Source organism: Aplidium turbinatum, chromosome 12 (genome assembly GCF_918807975.1).
Source record: "Aplidium turbinatum chromosome 12, kaAplTurb1.1, whole genome shotgun sequence".
Lineage (NCBI taxonomy): Eukaryota > Metazoa > Chordata > Ascidiacea > Aplousobranchia > Polyclinidae > Aplidium > Aplidium turbinatum.
The window spans coordinates 4,801,229-4,820,819 of record NC_137483.1 but is presented as its reverse complement, the minus strand read 5'-3'; the positions used below and the strand labels follow the sequence as shown (position 1 = coordinate 4,820,819).

Genomic DNA, 19,591 nt, shown 5'->3' with positions numbered 1-19,591 from the left:
AAGGTGATGTCTTAATTCCCTGGGAGCCCTTTTGGCTTGGTAGGCTACGATATAGGTTACAATAATTGCAGGACTGTAATAGGCTACAGTAGTTGCGGTTACAGGGGTAACAGTCGTTTATCATAAGAGATAAGGCGATGTCTTAAGCTCCCTGGGAGCCATTTTGGCTTATTTAGGCAAGGCTGCAGTGGCTTAACTAATGGCTTGGGTACAGTTTTACCTCTTGTCCAGGAGGGATGCAGTTTCACCTCATGCTCAGGAGGATTTATGGTTTGGCAGCTGCTACGTTGCTGCGTCATTCTTGAGTAAGTATTACGAATAAATGTAAAAATAAAATGCACAAATATCGTAGGCTGTATAGGCAGCTGAGTGTCCTTGATTGTTCATGCACCGCGTCCGGGGAGATAGGCTTGACACTCATGTGCTAACTAGACTGAGATGGCGTTCATACGAGTAATGTCTTTGAGGACCAGATATGCTATGTATACAGTTCAAGCATGTTGAGTTCGAGACTATGACAAGCAGTGCTGTTGAGCAGTTCAGTTTATGTCTGTTGACGGATAATGAGCACGACATGGGAGTGGCCAGCTTGTAAGGTCGCAAGCTGTAAAGCAGACGTCTTGGGCAGCTGAATGCTGGATAGACAGTGCAACTGTAGTGCAAGTCTGTGTATCTCAAATAGCAGTGCTTCTTGTGTGAAGAAGGCTTGAGTGCGTAACAATGCAACTACGCGTGGTGTCGCAATGTAGCAGTGGACATGGGATTGACCGTGTTGAAAGGTAACGATGCAGCTTCGGTGCATGTTGGCGGCTATGAGGTTAGCCGAGTTGACGTCTGCGCAGAGCTTCTTTAAGTAAAGGCATCTCTGAATAGAGGCATCTCACGTGGAGGTAAGTTGATGGGGGCCACAGTGTGGTGGCGATAGAGAATTCTGTCGTGTCATCCGTCATAGTGCTGTAGTCTCTCAAGGTCTCTCGCATCTCATCTAACTTAGCAGCAACAGTGTGGTGAGGGGTGCATCTGAAAAAAAGCGATACAGAGTAGCATCCGCAAGATACATGTAATAACTAAGGTACGTACATGGTAGTATAACACAATAACAAAAAATATAGCATAAAATTGTTGAAACCACTAGGCGACATGATTTAGTCATGGTAGCAAATGCCAGCTGATGAGGTTCTAGAAGCTGTTCAAGTGTGAAAACAGGCAGGAAAAATTGATAGACTGATGTAAGTGTGTAGGCTAAAATGTGATACAATACAGGGGATGCAATGTCAGTGAATGAGCGAAGTCGTTGAGAACGAATAGCTTAGTTAACGTAGGCTAGGTGAAATGATGAGCACCTAAAATTGTAATAAAATGCAGTGAAAAACAGGTGGTGATGCGATATCAGTGAATGAACAATGTCAGTGAGACATGGCGTAGTTTAAAGTACGGTATGTAAAAGCGGTAAATAATAGCATAGGGTGAATGGAAATACTACGTAACATGACAGTGTCATAGCGTAGGCTAAGCTTACGGCTAATAGGGTGTATGTAACAGGAAACAGTACTGGTTCAATAGAACATACCGAGATAAAATCGTTAGGTCTAAAGCGGCTAGTATGTGTTTTAGTGGTTAATCAACGTTTGAACGACGTGTGATGAATGGTGCTGTTTAATCGATCTAAGTAAGCTACGTGGCAGCGCTTTTGCGTTATCAAGAGATAAGAGAATTTACATGGCCAAATGCCAACCAAGCCTTTACACACAAAGTTCCATATTCAGGGTAAATAACTGTGCATATACTGCAATTCCAAAAAAAAAAAAAAACAGCGGCTAAAATAACTAAACAAAGTTTCTCAAATCATGTTAGCTCCTAATAATACTAAAAAAATGGGGGGAACGATAACAACCTTATGTGTCCAGGCGGTTTCGCATGATTTCCCTTATCCTTTGCTCCAGAAGTTGCACGAACTGATTGCTTCAGCTGAGAACGTAAGTTATAAGGGTACCAAAGTGTTTCCTAGCCGGAGTAAAAAGACGCACAAAAATTACGATGGTTGCTTGGGAGCGAAACCACAACGCTTTGCAGAGCGGTGCCTGCACGTCTGTATAAAATAAGATTGGGACGAGGTGTCCTGCAATCTGCGATGCCGAGTAAGGCAAAATAAAAGGAATATGAGCTAAAAATTCAAGTTACATTTGACACTGCAATTTTTCAACAAAAAATTACATGGTTATGTTTCCCTGAAAAGGCAACTTGTTGGTAATTATTAATCAGTTAATCTAATTATTCTAATGTGAACGTCTAAAAATATTACAACTGGCAAATGGCGCTTCGGTATGTAAATAAATTGTTGACATCGGCGTCTAAATGGGCTGTCTGCCGCTGAACAATTCGCTTTATTACTTTCCATGAGCAAACAACAAAAATCAGTTACGTTTGACAAGCAATAAATTGCCGGCGTTGCGCTTAAAAAGTACAGTAGGCTACACAAAATTTATTGTCGAACTAACGTGTGAAATGTTATCAAGTAACATGTTTTTCAAATATACTTATCAGTACGTGCTTTTTTTACCTCAGAAATAAAACATTGTAGCATAGCGTACTTACCAGATTTTTTTATACCTAGTTTGGAGAAAAATCTCTCTAAACTTACTTGTCTGAGTGTCACCAATGTGGTAGGCTAATATTTATATTACATATGTTAAATTAAAGGTTTAATAAGTTAATTATATTAAGACTGTCTGACTACCTGATAAATATTCTGTCTAATTTGGCTACACTAAAAATTTTTTCACAAACTAAAATTTTTTTACTTTGTTTGGACGAGCCCCCAGTGTAGGGTTTTTAGCTTTCTTAAGTCCCCTAGTGTAGGGTTTTGCTGTCTAGTTGTCGTAAATTTTGTTTATAAAAAGAAAATAAAAAGGAGAATTTACAAAAATATTGAGAGACTCTAAGTCTCTAATTAAAAAGGATAATTTAGGCTTCTGGCTGTCTAGTCTAGGGGTATGACTTCCTACAAAAAAGCAAACGAATTAAATAGAATGAATCATTTTTTATTAAATCAAAGTTTCAAATTTGCTATTCGAAAATTGAAAAATATCTCTAATCAATATAATTTAGTGCGACCGGTGTCAGAAGAGCGACATTCCCCAGTCGTGAATTTAACCTTCTTGTTCTAAAGTTCAGTCCGTTCGCTTGCAAGTCTATTTTTTTGAATGCCAAGTCTGAGTGTTTGCATTTTTCAATTCCCCGCTTACTTCATAATATACCGGTAGAGCCTTTTCATCAATAATAGCTATCGTAAGAATCAAGGGAAACGCTATACCGGTTTCATAGTTATGTCGCATTAGAAATACAGATGTGTTGAGCTAGATTCCGTGTGAGTGGCGTTTGTTACAGGAAGCTTGACTTATGTTCTGTGAGAACGTTAGGTTTTGAATTTGCAGCATTGAAATGCACTTTGCAATAATGATGAATTTCGGTTAAATGTTAAAATATAAATTTGTTATTTAAAAACATGGTACATGTTACAAACGCATCAATTTTAGATTTCAATGCAAAATATTGATGTTTTCTCCTAGGAGAGACAAATTAAATTCGTTAAGTTTTTCAAGCAAATGTGACATTTGACATACTGTAATTTGAAAAGCTAGATGTTATTGAGAAAATGATGGGCCAAGACTGAATTTCATTCTGTTGAAAAAATCACAATTTTCAACGTTATTTGGCTAGCCTTTTTAAAGCTTTGACTTTTGAAAACCACCTCACTTTACGATGCAGTAAAAGAGTTTTTAACTCCGATTCCATTTTACTTCATAAATTTTTAAAAATACGGGCAGCCTATTGAGTGCTCGACTCTTAAAGGCATATTCAATGAAATTTTCAAACTGGAATTAAGCATTAAAATGCGTAAACTGAACACTCAAGAATACATTTTTAAAAAAATTACCGAAAAAAAAATGTTTTCAAGGGCGCTGGCAAGGCCCAAAGTCCAATGTTTCATTTATTTTTTTCAAAATGACCAAAAAGTGGAAACACTGCTAGAGTATACGTCATAAATGCCAAGAGCTCCAGCAATATCAAAAGTGTTTTCGCGCGCTGGGTTGCTAAGTTCGGACATGTTGCGTTCAAAGGAGTTTTGCAGGATATTGTTTTACACGTTTTTTAAGTTTCTAGGATATTTCGTTGAGTAATAGTAGCAATGTTACGAGAAAGGTGAGGTACGGTAGTATAAATCTAGTAGCATTGCTAAAAATTAAATGTCCATAAAATCAATATTGCATCATAGTTTGACTATTGTAGAAACAATATTGCATCATAGCAAATACTATGCCTGACTTTTGTGTTGTGCTTGGCTGTGACACGACAGCATTGCATAAAGTTAGTATGTTTGGGTTTCCCAAAGACAGTACACAAAAAAAGGAAATGGAATAAATTTGTCAACACCACAACTTGTCATTGGAGTGGACCAAAACCACACCACAGAATTTGTAGTCTGCATTTTCAAGAAGCAGACTTCAAAAATTTTCTTCAATTCCAAATGGGATATGCCAAAAGACTTGACTTGAAACCCGGTGCATGTCCATCTTAAATCTTTCCTTCTCCACCAGAAACTAGTACAACAGCTGAAAGATCACATTTGACTTCTTTCTGGCGACCAGCTTATAGAAGACGCCAAGTTAATGAAGTAATGTTGATTTTATGGTTTATTGTATTTATTTAGAATTACAGTATTAGGTTTTGATAACCTGTACGGTACCCCAGGGCCTAATTTACAACATGGCCATTAACCTAGTGCAGCGGTTCCAACCTGTGGGTCGCGACCCCAACTGGGGTCGCCTGACAATTTGCCTGGGGTCACCTGAGGCCTTCTGAAAAGTTTAGAATTTCATTAGTTTAGAAACTTTGCCACAAGAATTCCAGATACAATGAAAAGCGTTGTAAGTGTCGTGAATTTTGTAAAAGCTAGTGCTTTAAACAGCCGCCTATTTTCAAAAGTTTGCAGTGAATTGGATACATCCAGTAATGTTCTGTTATTTCACACTAGTGTGAGATGGTTGTCCAGAGGCAAAGTTTGGAAACGTGTTTTTGATCTTCGTGATGAATTAAAAACATTTTTTAATCAAAAATTTAAACCACAGTTTGAAGCACTTTTCGGCGACAAAAACCAACTTCACAAAATTGCTTAAATTGCTTGGTGTCAAACTCGTATGTTTACTTTGTCATTCTGTACTTGTTTGCGCCAGCAGCAAAAAATAAAATTGAATGAAATGAGTTCACTTTAGGCCTATAACATCATTAAAAACAGAGTGAAATAGTTCACCAGGCATTTGATAATTAAAGTAACTTGCGTTCTTCTAGGCTACTAGGTTACCAGAAGAACGCAACCTAGTATGGTAGCCTATAGTCACCAGAAGAACGCAAGTTACTTTAATTATAACATCATTATTGTATGCGTGGTTTATATAGTTGTCAATTTTTAGGTGCTTTAGGTTACTATAAATGTTTTGTGTCATATTGGAGAATTTCTGCCTCTTGGTTTCCAATACGAAGAGGAAGATAGTACGGTGGTTGAAGTGAAAGTGATGATGAAGAACAAAGTATGCTAGAACCTGAACCCTATTGTTTTGAGCCTGAGTACACAGAGGCAGACATCAATCAGCTTTACCTTGCTGATGTGACTGACGTTTCTCAGCAGGAGGATCGAGTGGGGAACACCAATGGGTAAGCAAATTTAGATATTTGACAACATATACTGCATTTGTTTAGCTTTACTTAACATAAAATAATTAAATCACCAACCGTAGCGGGATAAGTGCTCACTGCTCAGCTTTGCATTGTATTTCCCTATGGGTTTGTAAGGCCTTGAACCTACAACACAACACATCATTGTACAAAATGCTGTACAACACAGCTGCCGCAAAACGACCTATCAAAAATTTTACACATTTTGAGGTGTGTTGAGCACCACACCATATTAACCTAATTATTTCACCTAATGGCTTATGATTCACAATAAGTAGACAATGGGCCATTTACACCAGTATAAAGTAAGCTAAAAAGGCAAATGTGATCCCATACTTGATTCAACTTCAAGTGTTGGGTATGAGAAGATAGGTACTCATTGTGCTAAGCCTTTGGCACTAAGAAAGTAGGGTGGCCAGTTCCTTTCTCTCAGCCGCCTTTCCTGCAGCAATTATGCCCACCCAATTTATTACACCCTAGCTAGAGGTGAGCGATGTTATCAACAACCAGCTGAAGCTGGGAGTCGAACCAGGTTTGGTTGGTTTTGAATCTTTATCCTCGGACTAACAAAGCCTTGATAGGTTATTCCTGGTAGTTTCGCGTACATGTAGATTGTAGAGGGTCTGCTACAATTCGGTGAGTCCAATTCTTATCCGTTACACCATCCCTCTGCGCCAAAGTAGGCTACAAGGTGTAAAATGAAAAAAATTCACTGACAGTGCAACCTCTACGACACCACAACAATGCAGTTTGTAAACAATTTTAACTTTGTGAACAATTTTGACAATTTTTGATCTAACGCTACAATTTTGATAAATTTTTCACTTTTTTTGACAAGTAAAAAAGTAATCACCCTAATTATTACCAATTTTGTATCAACAGGTGTTCATGTTGTCACTGTGTGGCAATGGATGAGCAACATCAAGCTTTGTGCTACTGTGAGATGGATACAGCACGGATGAAAGACATGCTAGATGGACAATTGGACATGCATGATTACATTTACTCTGCTTGTTTGTTAATATATGGCGCTGTTGAAACAAAATAAATTGACTTGACTTGCTATCGCCTTATTTGTTTCCAAGTTATCAATTCCGTTCAGTAAAAATAAAGTAAAAAAGAATTTTTTTTAGGTTAAATTAAAATGGCCTTAGTAATATGTAAGTCTGCACCGAGTGAAAAATGCACTAAACTATGAAAAGCAATTCAGTGTCCTGTTAAATCTACATAAAATCGCTCATTTTGTTGGTCCAAGAAATGTAGGCTATGTGATCAGAAATCCTATGTAATGTGATCCTATGTAAAATCATGTGTATGCCATTTCTTTGAATGCAGTATTTGAACTAGACAAAACATTATTTAATTCTCCAAGTATAAAAACTACCGCTTGTAATCATAGAAACTCTGGTTAATGAGAGAATACATACAGTTAAATCGCCCGCAGTAAGAAATATTGCTCGATCAGCTTTTATGACGTAGGCTGTACAGTCGCACGCTTCGCTGCTCACGCAAATTCCCGTTTTGACAGCTCTGACAAAACCGCGCGCGCAATGGTGGTCAGACCGCAATGGGGCAAAATTTTATTGAAAATCGTTTTATGGTAGCATGTTAAACACAAAGAACATGGAAAGTCGCCAAGTCAGGTTTTTCCTTTAGTATCCCTTTAATAAAGTTAATAACTGTCACAGCATCTCGCACAGAAGTGCTAATATGCAGCACCTTGTGCAAATTGTTATACTTTCTGCGACCCCTGAAGTTCGTTACGCGACCCCCAGTTTGGGAAGCCCTGTTCTAGAGGAAAGAAGAAAAATTTCTCTGAAAGGCATTATCTTTGAAGATGGATGGGAAGATGAAGCAGTGACGTCACAAAAACGTGAAAAGAGCAGGTGAAGAATAAGGTAGATAAGATCGGACTGAAGAAAGATGATTGCGAGGGACAGAATGAGATGGAAAAATGGGTGAAGATGATAGCTGCGAGAAAAGAATCGCCCACCTCCAATAGTGGGAACAAAACCGAATTTGAATGACAATGAAGATACCAACTACCACCCGTTTGCGCCGCTGCGCGTAGCCTACAATAAATTCTAATTATTTAGCGTTGATTATGGCAACTTTTAAGCAGAGAAAGCTTGATTTTATTCTTGCTGCCAGCTTGATATTGCAACTGACAGCATTAAATGTTGAGCATTGTCACAAAATCCGATTTTACTCTTTTATTCTGAGCCTTACACGACATCGATTTGAGGCGTTATCGAGTTTTTTTACCAACGTTTTTGTTTTACAGGTTCAAACATTCTTTATACTGTGTATATAAAAATTTTAAACTGTACAATTTAAAATTGTTTTTAAGAGAAAAAAACTTCATAGAGCGTTTTGTATTTACCGCAGTATTGTATTATAAATTTCCTTATGCTAATATTTATCTTCTTTTCCAACAGCAACACTCCTGACTCAGGAGTTGTCTCACCGAACAATTTTGTATCAACTATAACTACCCCTGTCGTGGATGGCTATTGTTCAAATGGTGGACCTGTGATTGGGATTTCAGGATCTGCATCAGTTACGTGTCTACCATGTAAGTAATGCTGATGACTTTGGCTGTTTATCAAGATTATTTACTTTTCCAGTAGCTCTCATGCAATAGTAAAAGCAGTTTTAATGCTTCACTGATGCGCGAAGTTTGGTGATGCACTAAAACGCTTTTGTAACGAGAAAACTTTTTCCATGGGCATTCATGAGGAAAACTTTCCATCAGGTAACAGCTACATCACAGTAGGTTCATTTTTGATGAGTTTATTGATTTCATTCACCGTTGTGGAATTTTTTCAGAATTTTCAATTCAATGCTAGGTTTTATGGCAGCATCAAGACACAAAACTATTTTGTTCTTTTCAGCATGTGACTTCCCTATGGATTTCAACGAAACTGTTTCTCGCAGCTTAAGCTCCTTGTATTGTGGGGCCCAGACACCTTTGCAATCTTCACAACTCTTATGTGGCGAATTGGTTACCTTGTCGTGCCCTCCTGGTCAGGCCAGCATAAACTCATCATGTCTAGAGTCCGGAAGCCTAAGCTTGTCGGCTTGTGCGGGTGAGATATTGAGTTGAAATAAATGGAACAAATTATCAAAATTGAGCGATTTCTGTTGAACCATGATATTTCAACAGTGAACAAAATTTTTTATTGATAATTATGGCGAATTCATGTATATATACCAAAGGCAGGCAAGACACAACAATACCACAGGGTTGAGCATTACAACAGTATATTTTACACATTTACAAATAGTTTAACAGTCAAACATTTTCGGCTTAACTTAAGCCCTCATCAGGAATCTGCAAATATTGATAAAATACAATAAATTTCAACTTCTTTGAAGGTAACTAACTAGCTGGCAAGAAACACGCAACGATTAAAAGCAATAGTGTGGAAAACATACATTCCGTCTGGGTTCATGTACAATTGCACACTAATGCAAAAAGTAAACAATTGCACATTCACGCATAGTGAAGAACACTAGGTCTAAAATATATAAGTCAACCGTAAAAATGCCAAGGCAATTTTGCCAAGTCAAAATTCAGATCTGGCTAAAAACGCCCTTAACCAACGAACCAGCCATCCGTAAAATAACTCTAACAGCAAACCATGTCGGCTACAGTGTGTTTTTACCTTTTTTGGGTCTTGTCAGCATGACGTAGCCAACAAGGGAAGACGATCTGAACAAAAGCCTCTGCAAACCAAGTCAAGCTTATTTAAAATGACCTTTTCCCAAAAATCTTTAACTGATTCTGCAATCAAAAGAACGGGAGAAATAACAAACTATAAATGAAGTTGTTTTTTTTTCGCTGTTTTAGACGAAATGAACTGGGCTGCAAACTTGTTTGAACCGTTGGCTTGCTTGAAACTTAAAAAACTGCCAACCTTGCCAAAGTACTCAAACTGCAAGCAGTGAGCTTTGCGCAATGCACACATACATACATACATACACTTAAGGTCCGCATCGTATTATGCAGTATGCACGTCTTAAACCATCGTGATTTTACCCCCTTTTGTTTTTATTGTTGTAATCTATTTTAACTGTATCGTTTCTTTTGCATTCGTCAAAAGAATTTATACTCGCGATAACCAAACATCCAACTATTGTTCTTGAATGTAACAATAAATACGCTATTGCCGGATATCAGGAAAATAAGATGCTGTATTTACACTAACCTTACCATTTCCTCGATGTTTGCTGCTGTTCTGGTTTAAGTTCAACTATTTTTGGTTTGTTTCAGCCGTTACTCCATCATTTCGTCCAGACCAGATGGCCATTGTCGTCCTGAACGTCCTTCTCGTCGTCGTGCTCGTCATCGCTTTCATATGGGCGCTTAGTAAGTGTTGTTGTTGTTTTCATTTTGTCCTGAATGTGTGTCCACTTCATCCACTTACTTACGTGCGAAAATGGTTTTTCTACTCTCGTCAACATAAAGACAAAATCTAGAAACAAACTTGACTGTAAAGCCGATCTGAAATGTGCTTTATCTGCTACTAGCCTAATCCTCGAATTAAACATTTGGTATCCAAAAACAGTTTCATCCTTCGCACTAATGCAACTTACCTGGAAACGAATTGCTGTTCTGCTTAATGTTTTTTGATTTTAAAACAAGGTGGGACGCGAATTTTGTTATAATTGTAAAACGGAGGCCTGTCTCAAAAATACAATTTGGGTAGAGAGGTAACTCTTTTAAACCATAAACAAACATAACTCAGCAACAACACTACATTTAACATTATAAAAAACAAAAAACAAAAAGCGAACGTTTTCGGCTAGTCATACGTTTTCGGCTAGTCATACTAGTCATACATACATTCTTATAGGCTTGAAAAGGGCTGTATGACTAGCCGAAAACGTTCGCTTTTTGTTTTTTGTTTTTTATAATGTTAAATGTAGTGTTGTTGCTGAGTTATGTCTGTCTCAAAAAGTTTACGAACCACTGGTTTAGAGCGTTTTCGTTCATTTTGCCGGTTTTGTTGCTTGTCTCTTCGAGTAACTTTTTCCGAATTTTTTTTTTGGTCTTAGCATCTTTTGGACAGTCCACTCTCCACTCCAGCGCTCCTTCAGATTCCTCATCACTCCTCAGAACATGCCCAATTAGTATTAAAACAATAACGATCAGATATAATGATTAATAAAAATAAAAAAAATAAAAATATAATTATAAAATTAAAATGAAAGCAATACAAAATGATAATTTAATATAAAATACATTTTAATGCAAATACAAGAACGTTAATTTTCTTCGTATATTTCTATGTATTAAGCAATAACCTGATGCAATATAATTATTAATTTAAAAATATAATTATCGCTTTAACTTTTCAGTGAACCGACAATAGTGAGCCATTTTACAGAGGAGAGTTTATACCTGGTACTTATGCCGGTTTGTATAAAAAGGACTTTTTTGACTGTAAAACATTTTGTACAATGGTATTGTTTTTGATGTTTTCATGTAGTTTTTCTTTATAATTATCTGATAGTGACGAAAGCTTGTCAAGTAGTAGGCTAGTGCTTTTTATCATTGACCATTAGTTTGTGCTGTATTTTTGTTGAATCATTTTTGAAATTAGTAGGGCCGGAAAGTCAACGCTCAAACGTGAACCATTTTCTTTATTTACACGCAGTTTTTATCAAAATGGATTACAATGTTCCTTTTATATAAAAATTACTAGGCTATCCGTAACTAATGAGACATTGTCAGAGAATAGTATTTGCCTCAGCTATCAGTAATCGATGCTATCATGATTTTATTCAGTTTTAATCGGCTTTCTTCAACTGTTTGCTTCATGCAACTTTTCAAATTTCGATAAATGTGATAAAAATATTAATATTCGTATTACCTCAAGTAATGATCAGCATACGATGAATTGAGTGTTGGTTTACGTGTGTGACTAAATAAGGTTTTGCTGTTTTTCTTGTTGAAGTTAAAATCGTGTCAAGTTACTTTTTCAATAGATATATTGATCAAGAGGAAATATTAACGAAAGTATTTAATAAGTAATAATAGAAGTACTGTTAAGTATGATATATTTTCGCCAACAACAACATCTTGCATGGTTGAAATATAGGCTACGTAACTGTGCGCCGTGCTTTGATGAATTGTAGAAACATAAGTTCATCATTTGCTTCATGTTCAACGTCTAACAAGGATTGTGTTTTATTGTTTGATAATTATTGCATGTCTGTTGCTACTTGTTGCTTTACCTATATACGTTTAAAACTTTTCTAACTTAACTACCTTTCATATACTACAAAGGTATTTTTATGTTTAAAATCGCATAAAGCAGGCCCTAACTTACACTGAAGAAAACTACATCGCTTTTTCCATCTTAACGCTTTTAACTGTTTTGCAAAATTGTGTTTTTTAATTTCACCTGTTGTTATAACTTTTTACCGTATCCTATGATATTTTTAGCAGTGGATGGTAAAAGTAAAAAGTGCTCACTCAAATTGACAAGGGCAGGATCATAGGATTACACGGCATCGATAACTTTTGTGTGGTCAAAAACTACACATGACGTGGTTCATTCGTTGAACTAACGTATGTGTCGCTGAAAATCGAGTATTATCAGTAGAGACTAATGCAGCATTGGTAACCTACTCTCCATGCGTTGATTCGTTTTCTTTAATGTTGTGGCATTTCTACAACGTTGTAGTTACATATTGTTTGGAATTTGTGTAGCTAATTGTGTGTAGTTTTTGAACCGTTATTTAACTTAAACTTGAACTTTTTCATGCTATGACCTTCTGGCTACCATTTCACTTTGAGTCAACAATGCTCGTAGCGTACATCCATCATGCTGAAATTTCCGCAATCCCATGCAAACATTGTTCAGCTTTGGCTTATGGCTTTGTGACCGAGTTGTGAGAGCTCTTGTCTCGAAGTGACATCAGTTCGAAGCTTATTGGGAGCACTAAGTTGTGTCGATGGCAAGTTGTGTCAATGGCGACTTAATCTTACCAGATACTCAAAGGTTTGCATGAAAATGGGCATTTTTACCATCCCGTACACTTAATCTAAATCTTCAACCAACCGGCATATAAGCATTTCTTTCTCACATTCTATCCATCGCATGAGATGAATTAGTAGGAATTGTTTGGTCATTTTATCATATATGCATGTGTGCGTTGTATTTCTGACAAGGTTTAAATTGTTTTTCTATATTTTGTAGCGTTGACTTATTTGATAGCACGAAATGTTTGCAAAACATCAGTTGTTGTCATTTTGATTAGTTTCTATTTTAAAAAACGTGTCACTCTCTGCATTTAAGATCTATGCCTACCTTCGCCTTCAGAAAAATACGAACAATATATTTCAAGTGGTTAGGCTTCAAACAACCACGATAGGGGAAGGGAAGGTAATTTGATACACTTTTAACATTTTTGCCTGTTAACTGAAAATTACGTGACACAAACTATTGATTTTAAGCTGAAATGAAAGTCTGATCCCTTACACACTTTTTAAAAACATTTTCACTTTTCTATTTTTGTTACTTTTTTTTAATTAAAATTTCAAAAACGTCACTCAAATGTATCAATTTACCTTCCACGGAAGGTAAATTGATACACCCGGAAGGTAATTTGATACAGTAAAACTAATACAGAAATCCCCTTTGACAACAAAGCAATAAATGAAAATTTAAAACGCGGTTGGCTTGCTTGGGTGCAAGGATGACTGTTGAGACCTAGTGTGCGGCAAAGCTTCTGCAGCGGGATGGACATGGGAAGGATCATTGGCTGGAGTTCTTATTCAAGGGGGGTGCTTTGCGCTTTTCTCATTTTTTGAAAGCAGATAGCGTGTAGGCCTACGAAAGCCCATATAATGGTTGTTTCCCAAAGTAGCAGGTCATGTTAACAAAGAATAACTTATTTAAATCAACTAGATCAATAACAACATTTATTACAGTCACAAAAAGAATTTAATATACTGTATCAATTTACCTTCTCTACATGTATCAATTTACCTTTTTCAAAAAAAGTTATAAAATTCTGATTTTTGTATGCTTGGATGCACATTGCAGAAAAAACGTGACATGCCCTTGAAGCCTTATTAATGAACTGTCAAATGAGTTTGGTTTCATCTTTCAGAAACTTTTCTTTAATTTTCCAGACGAAAATAATCATGAGTTAAAATTTTTACGAAAATACTTAAAAAGCACACTATTACAATTTTATGCCATAAAAGCACGAGTTAGCTGCATGGTGCAATTTTTGTAGGCATTATTTTCACAGATCTTCCACCTAATGACAGTATTTTTGACTAATATTTTTTGTACATTTCTGTAGGGGGGGTGTATCAAATTACCTTCCGTATCAAATTACCTTCCCTTCCCCTACGTTACTGTTGAAACAAACTGTGCCCTGAAGTGTATTTATCATAGGCCCACCATCGGTGGCGGCTGGTGCTGTTTGTGAGCAGTGGGGCTGCAAACGATTTCGCAGGGGAGTCTGTCTCCCTCCAGAAAAATTTGAAAAATCGCATGAAATTTGGTGCGTTCTGAGCATGTTTTTACCCCAAATTTTGAAAAAATGCATTCAAACTTTGTTGAAAAGTTGATGTATTCCTAAGCTGTATTCAAAAAAAAAACTAACAGTACCGGTAGGCTATTGCTTTGGAGACAAACTTTACTAGTATTGAGCTTACTCTTGACTAGCCTAGCCGTTGCATACAATGTTCAAGTGATTTTGAGATGCCCTAGCACTTCTTATAACCTGTTGAATACCCTAACTCTACAGCTAACACTTCTACATTCATGGCTCATCGCTACTCTGCGAAATAAAATCTATAACTTTAAAAAGTCCGTAAAGTTAGTCGGTTAGGTGGGGCTGTTTTCCATGCAGCCCCAACAGATTCAAAAATTGCTGTAAAATACCAAAAGAGGTGGAGCTTCAAGGATAAATTTTAGCCAATCAGAGCGCTTGAAATCCAGAAAATCAGGCTGCAAAGAAGTTTGCCCAAAATCCGTGTTGCCAAACGAAACTTTTAATATTTTAATTTTCGATCCGCAATTCTTAAGTTAAAAAGTAACCGGGTCAGCCAAACACAGAGGAAAACATATTTTCCTTCTTCTCTTTCTTTCAGATGGGACTGCAGCCCCATGGCACGAGCCGCCAATGCCTACCATATTTTCATCACCCAAAAAGAGGACATGTTTAGTGAGCAAGTAAAATGCCAGTGGATTTTTACGTTTAAACAATTTTTACATCTTAGATAATTATATACTATATAGCCTAGGCCTATGTAGCAAAAGTGACAAATAAAAAACATAACACATTTATTTGTCAGATTCAGTCAATGAACATTTTGCTGTTCATTTAATTTTTTCCACAGAAAACATGCGTTTTACATTTGCATTTTGAGCCATAGCTTATTGCGGATGAAGAATTGCTCGATTTTTAACAATTCTTTTAAAAAAATCTATGGTTCTGCAATATTTGAACTATTCTGTCCATTTTCGAATGTGTCATCATTTAAACAAAGCTAATGCAAGCTAGCTATCAGGTTTAAGACGCCTTTGCACTAGCTTTGGTATAGATCAGGGCTAGGCTACTCAACTGGCGGACTGCGGTCCGAATCCGGACCTTCTGGGTGTTGATGGTGGACCTCGGGCTTCCGGAAGAATAACCTCATTGCCACATTTTATGGCCTCTTTAAACAGATTTCAATTATAGAAAAGCAATTTTTTGTGATTGTCCAAGGAGCTGGGGGCTTCGCCCCCAGACCCCCCAACGCTTTGCCGTCTTCTCTGATGTGCGATCCACACAGCTACACTACAAAGAAACACAATACATTTTTTCCTTTTTTATTTCTTTGTTCGTGTCAGACAAAAATCCAAGTCGTGTCACATAGGCTACTACCTGAAAAGTGTTTCTGTGCTCGTAGGCTACTGGTTGGTAACACTTTTCTTAAACAAGGATAGCCTACTTCTGCCACAGCTCACAGAAAACATAGCCTACTTTTCCTTTTTGATTGAATCTTTATCCTCGGACTGGGAAAACTTCTTGCAGAGCTTGATCCTGGCAGTGTCGCATACTTGTAGAGGGTTTGAATCATTGACGCAGGCCCGGTCGCAAAATTTTTTTCCCACAAACCACGTGGTTTCGTCTTTTGCCTTGTATTCGTGAGGACATCGGTTCGACGCCCATCGAAGTCATTTTTCTTTACATTAATTTTTGCGGTGCACAAAAGCTTTTCATAAAAAGTAGGGTTAATGGGTTAGGGTTAATTCTTAATCAATTCGGAAAATCTTACTTTTAGACTAGTAATCAGAATCAATTTCTTTTCTCAACTTTTTTAAACTTGACGAGCCTATATAGGAGGTGTGTTCCCAGGTTACGTTTTTTTTTTCAAGTTCAATGTTTAGATTTGAACCTGGAGGGCAAAAATCGGTAAAAACAGTTACACTCGCCGCGCGGTAACCAGCAGTAATGGCTACACTTACAGAAATATGCACATGATGGTACAAAAAGTTCGTGGGAAAAAAGTTTTCGCGGCCCGGTCACCGAGATTGAAAGAGTGAAGTTTCCGATTGTTGAAGTCTTGTTGGCGGGGAACTATTCCATCCATTATATAGGCTAGATGCCGCTGAATGGAGAGCAGTCCTTAACGTGCGTTGGTCAAGCGCACACCCTGAGAGTCGAACCAGCGCCGCTTGATCTAGAAGCTTCTTCGTTCCAGAAGTCACGCGCTAACCAACTGAGCTATCGGGGCGGGTTGGCATTTGGTATCGTTGCTTAGCCTTATTTAGCTTTTGCCAAGGCCGCATAAAATAAGTTTAAACCTTGTAGAAAATAGAAAAAAAAAAGGACATTTGAGCATTTTCAAGTGTCCTCGGAGGACAATGCATTTTTTTATGAAAAAAGAGAACATATGGTAGCCCTAATTTATCACCACCAGTAGCGTTGACAGGGAAGGGGCACTATTAAACCCGGGCCGGGATGATTTTAGGTGCCCGGAAACTTGAAGAAACCACAGCGTACTCTTAGGATGCAGTGCGTTTATCTTAAATGTGTCTTGATTTAAGTCCCGAAGATCTCATTGATACCGCGCCCAAATTATCTTCTAGGTCAGTGTTTCTTAACCGGGGGTGCTAGCACTCCTTGGGGGTGCTGGAATAGACTGTAGGGGGTGCTAAATGCATGCAGTATATCAAAAAATGCCATTTTACTTTTTTCCATTTTTTTGTCTTTCTGCCAGTATCAGCAGTTGTCATATCAATGATTGCTGTTTCGAAGTAGCCTACATGGTTTGCTGTTATTGTAGTCATCTCCCAGTCAAGTACCGTACTCAAATTGATCCTGAGTAGATTGTGCGAACTTACTTGGTGGGTGCTTTGTTGTAATATTGTCGCTCACCTTTCGCTTCTAGAAATCCCCATGGAAAAATACGTTCCCACAAATCACTCATATTCAGAGTGGATACAGCAGCCCTTCTTGGCAGACATGAGTGATGTTAATAGATTAAAGAAGGAGCTGATTGACATGCAGGTGAATCAGAGTTGCCGGACAAAATTTTGTCCTTCCGCTTGCTGATTTCTGGTGTGATCAGTTGACGCAGTAGCGTATTCTCCATGCATGCAAAGCATGCACTGCATGCCTTACAATTCTGATGAAATCAGAAATCTTTCAAAAACAACGAATTCATGCGTAGAAATTGAAAACGTTAATAGCAGAACCACCTCGCTCTCTTAATTTCAATATTCGAAACAACTGTTTGTTTTCAAAATTTGGAAACTTTGCTGACCCTGGCAACTCTGCATGCTGAGACGAGCTCAGCATGCGTTGATATTACAATTTGCCTATTCGCCGCTCTTTTACAACAGCGTAGAGCAGGGGTCACCAAATGGCGGCCCGCCACGCTGTATCGCTGCGGCCCGCGGAAGGTATCAGCGTACAAGTATAACCAAAAATACTTTTCTTGAGGAGTTAAAGAGCACGAAGGCAAAAAATACTTTCCGGGAAGCATATTTTCGCTTTGCATACGATTCCACCGACCTACCAATCAGATTATAGTTCTAGATGGGGGTTGCTTAAAGTTATTTCCAATGCGATGTCCAGCCACACTGTTCCAGTGGTTGATTAAAACGTCTGTTTTCGAATTTCGAAATTGTCTGTGAGCAAAAGGTTGCTTATTTTAAGCTTGCAAATGTCATGTAAACACTAGTGTGCGTTTCACCGTTATTGTCAGTGGCGTACGCAGGATTTTCTCAAGGGGGGGGGGGGGGGGCATTGAGAGTAGCGTAGCCAAGAATTTTGAAAGGGGAGGTTTTGACGACCGGCGGGCGAAGCCCGACGGCATTTTCGCTTAAGACGACACCCAGCGGCGGGGGGTCTGGAGGGCCTCCCCCAGAAAATTTTGAAAAATTACTTTGAATTTGGTGCATTCTGAGAGCGTTTTCAACAAAAATGTGGGTATGAATATTCCTGTAAAATGGTGCTGTCAGGTGGCATAGCAAAAGGATAAGATCATGTTTTCTTCGGCATTTTTCGGAAATAAAGCTAAGTCTCTATGTTTTCTTGTTGTTAATTCCTGGCTGAGATGTTTGGTATTGGCAAAACTCGCTCTTTTAATGCAGTTTTGTTTAAAATTAGGCAAGTTTTTTTTAGACTGAAACTATCATTCCCAAGCATAAAGAGACTGAAAGCATCATTCTCAATATCGTGACGTCACACGCGTGCCAAAGGGGGGTTGTAACCCTCAAGGCCCAACCCCCCCCCCCCCCTTGGCTATGCCACTGGCCATTGATATCCCTAGTTTAGACTTTATCCATTTCTCTCTCACTAATCACTATAATAGGCTTACAGAACACTATGCTACATTGGCATACCTGGGGTGGGGTAGGTGGATTGGGCTATGTATTTCGTATTGGCTTAGTCTATAAAACAACATTGTTACAGTAATTGCTTTGACAGAGCAATGCAAAACATATTAAATGCCTTAATCTACGTCGTTAACTACTAAAACATTTTTAAGGGGGGGGGCATGGCCCAATGCCCCCCCCTGCGTACGCCACTGGTTATTGTGTTTCACGAGCAGTGTTCTCTTTATGCAAGGTTTTGTTGGAAAATTAGGTCTGTGTGCCAACTCAATTTATAATAAATTGGCAAAATATTATATATGAATTTAAAGACTTTTTTCTGATTGTATTATGAAAATATTTAGCTTAGTATTGCAAAATGTTTTTTTTTAAAGAAATATGAAACGCTTCATGATTTTGCGTGTCATCCTTGCGCAGGAGCCATGCTAATCTTCTCTGTATCGTTCCAATTTTAGTATATGTTCTGCCGAAGCAAGTCCTGCAAAATGTTGTTAATCAACAATTCTTGCCACGCTGATAAGCACCGCAAGTGACAGTTGTCAATAATCAAAGAAAGACGGTTTTATAGACTCTCACAAAAAGGATAAAAACCAGCTCATTGCTTTTTTAGAGGGAAGACTGTTCAAGAATTACGATAGAATTACAATTTTTCGGTGATTTCTACAAGCGTTTGTTTCATGGTTGCCTGGTTTCTTTTTCCCTGTTATTGGAGCCTATTTTTCGCTGATATGTTTGCAGGTCACTATTGTTGCCTATATTGCGATGTGTCAAACATTTCCTTGTTTACTGAAATTGCTAATTGCAAGATATCTTTTGTGAAGCGAAGTGACAACTCCACTCTTGCTTGGCGATGAATATTCTGATTTTTTTATTTGTCGTATCCAGGTTTACACCTGGTAGTTGAAGATTTAGATTAAGTGGACGGGAAGGTAAGGAAGCCAATCTGGGTACGAAATGCGTTCTTTTCTAGCATAAGAGTCAACCTACCTAACATTTTATTA

General features: G+C 37.8%; 1 protein-coding gene, 1 long non-coding RNA gene and 1 other non-coding gene across 3 annotated transcripts in view; 2 read left to right on the top strand and 1 right to left on the bottom strand.

Moving 5' to 3' along the window:
- Positions 1 to 15,257, top strand: part of LOC145780891 (uncharacterized) — a 31,738-nt gene extending 16,481 nt beyond the window's left edge. Inside the window, exons 4-7 of the mRNA XM_082592545.1 lie at positions 8,172 to 8,308; positions 8,628 to 8,822; positions 10,010 to 10,105; positions 11,098 to 15,257. Coding sequence (XP_082448671.1) covers positions 8,172 to 8,308; positions 8,628 to 8,822; positions 10,010 to 10,105; positions 11,098 to 11,111 — 442 coding nt within the window. The 3' untranslated portion in view covers positions 11,112 to 15,257. The remainder of the gene's footprint in view (positions 1 to 8,171; positions 8,309 to 8,627; positions 8,823 to 10,009; positions 10,106 to 11,097) is intronic.
- Positions 5,504 to 8,164, top strand: LOC145780892 (uncharacterized). Its single transcript, XR_014290680.1, has 2 exons — positions 5,504 to 5,712; positions 6,616 to 8,164. It is a non-coding gene; the product is annotated as an uncharacterized LOC145780892 (long non-coding RNA).
- A 3,705-nt stretch (positions 15,258 to 18,962) lies between the features above and the next one.
- LOC145781459 (U6 spliceosomal RNA) lies at positions 18,963 to 19,067 on the bottom strand. The gene has a single exon (XR_014290752.1). It is a non-coding gene; the product is annotated as a U6 spliceosomal RNA (small nuclear RNA).
- Between the last annotated feature and the right edge of the window lie 524 nt (positions 19,068 to 19,591).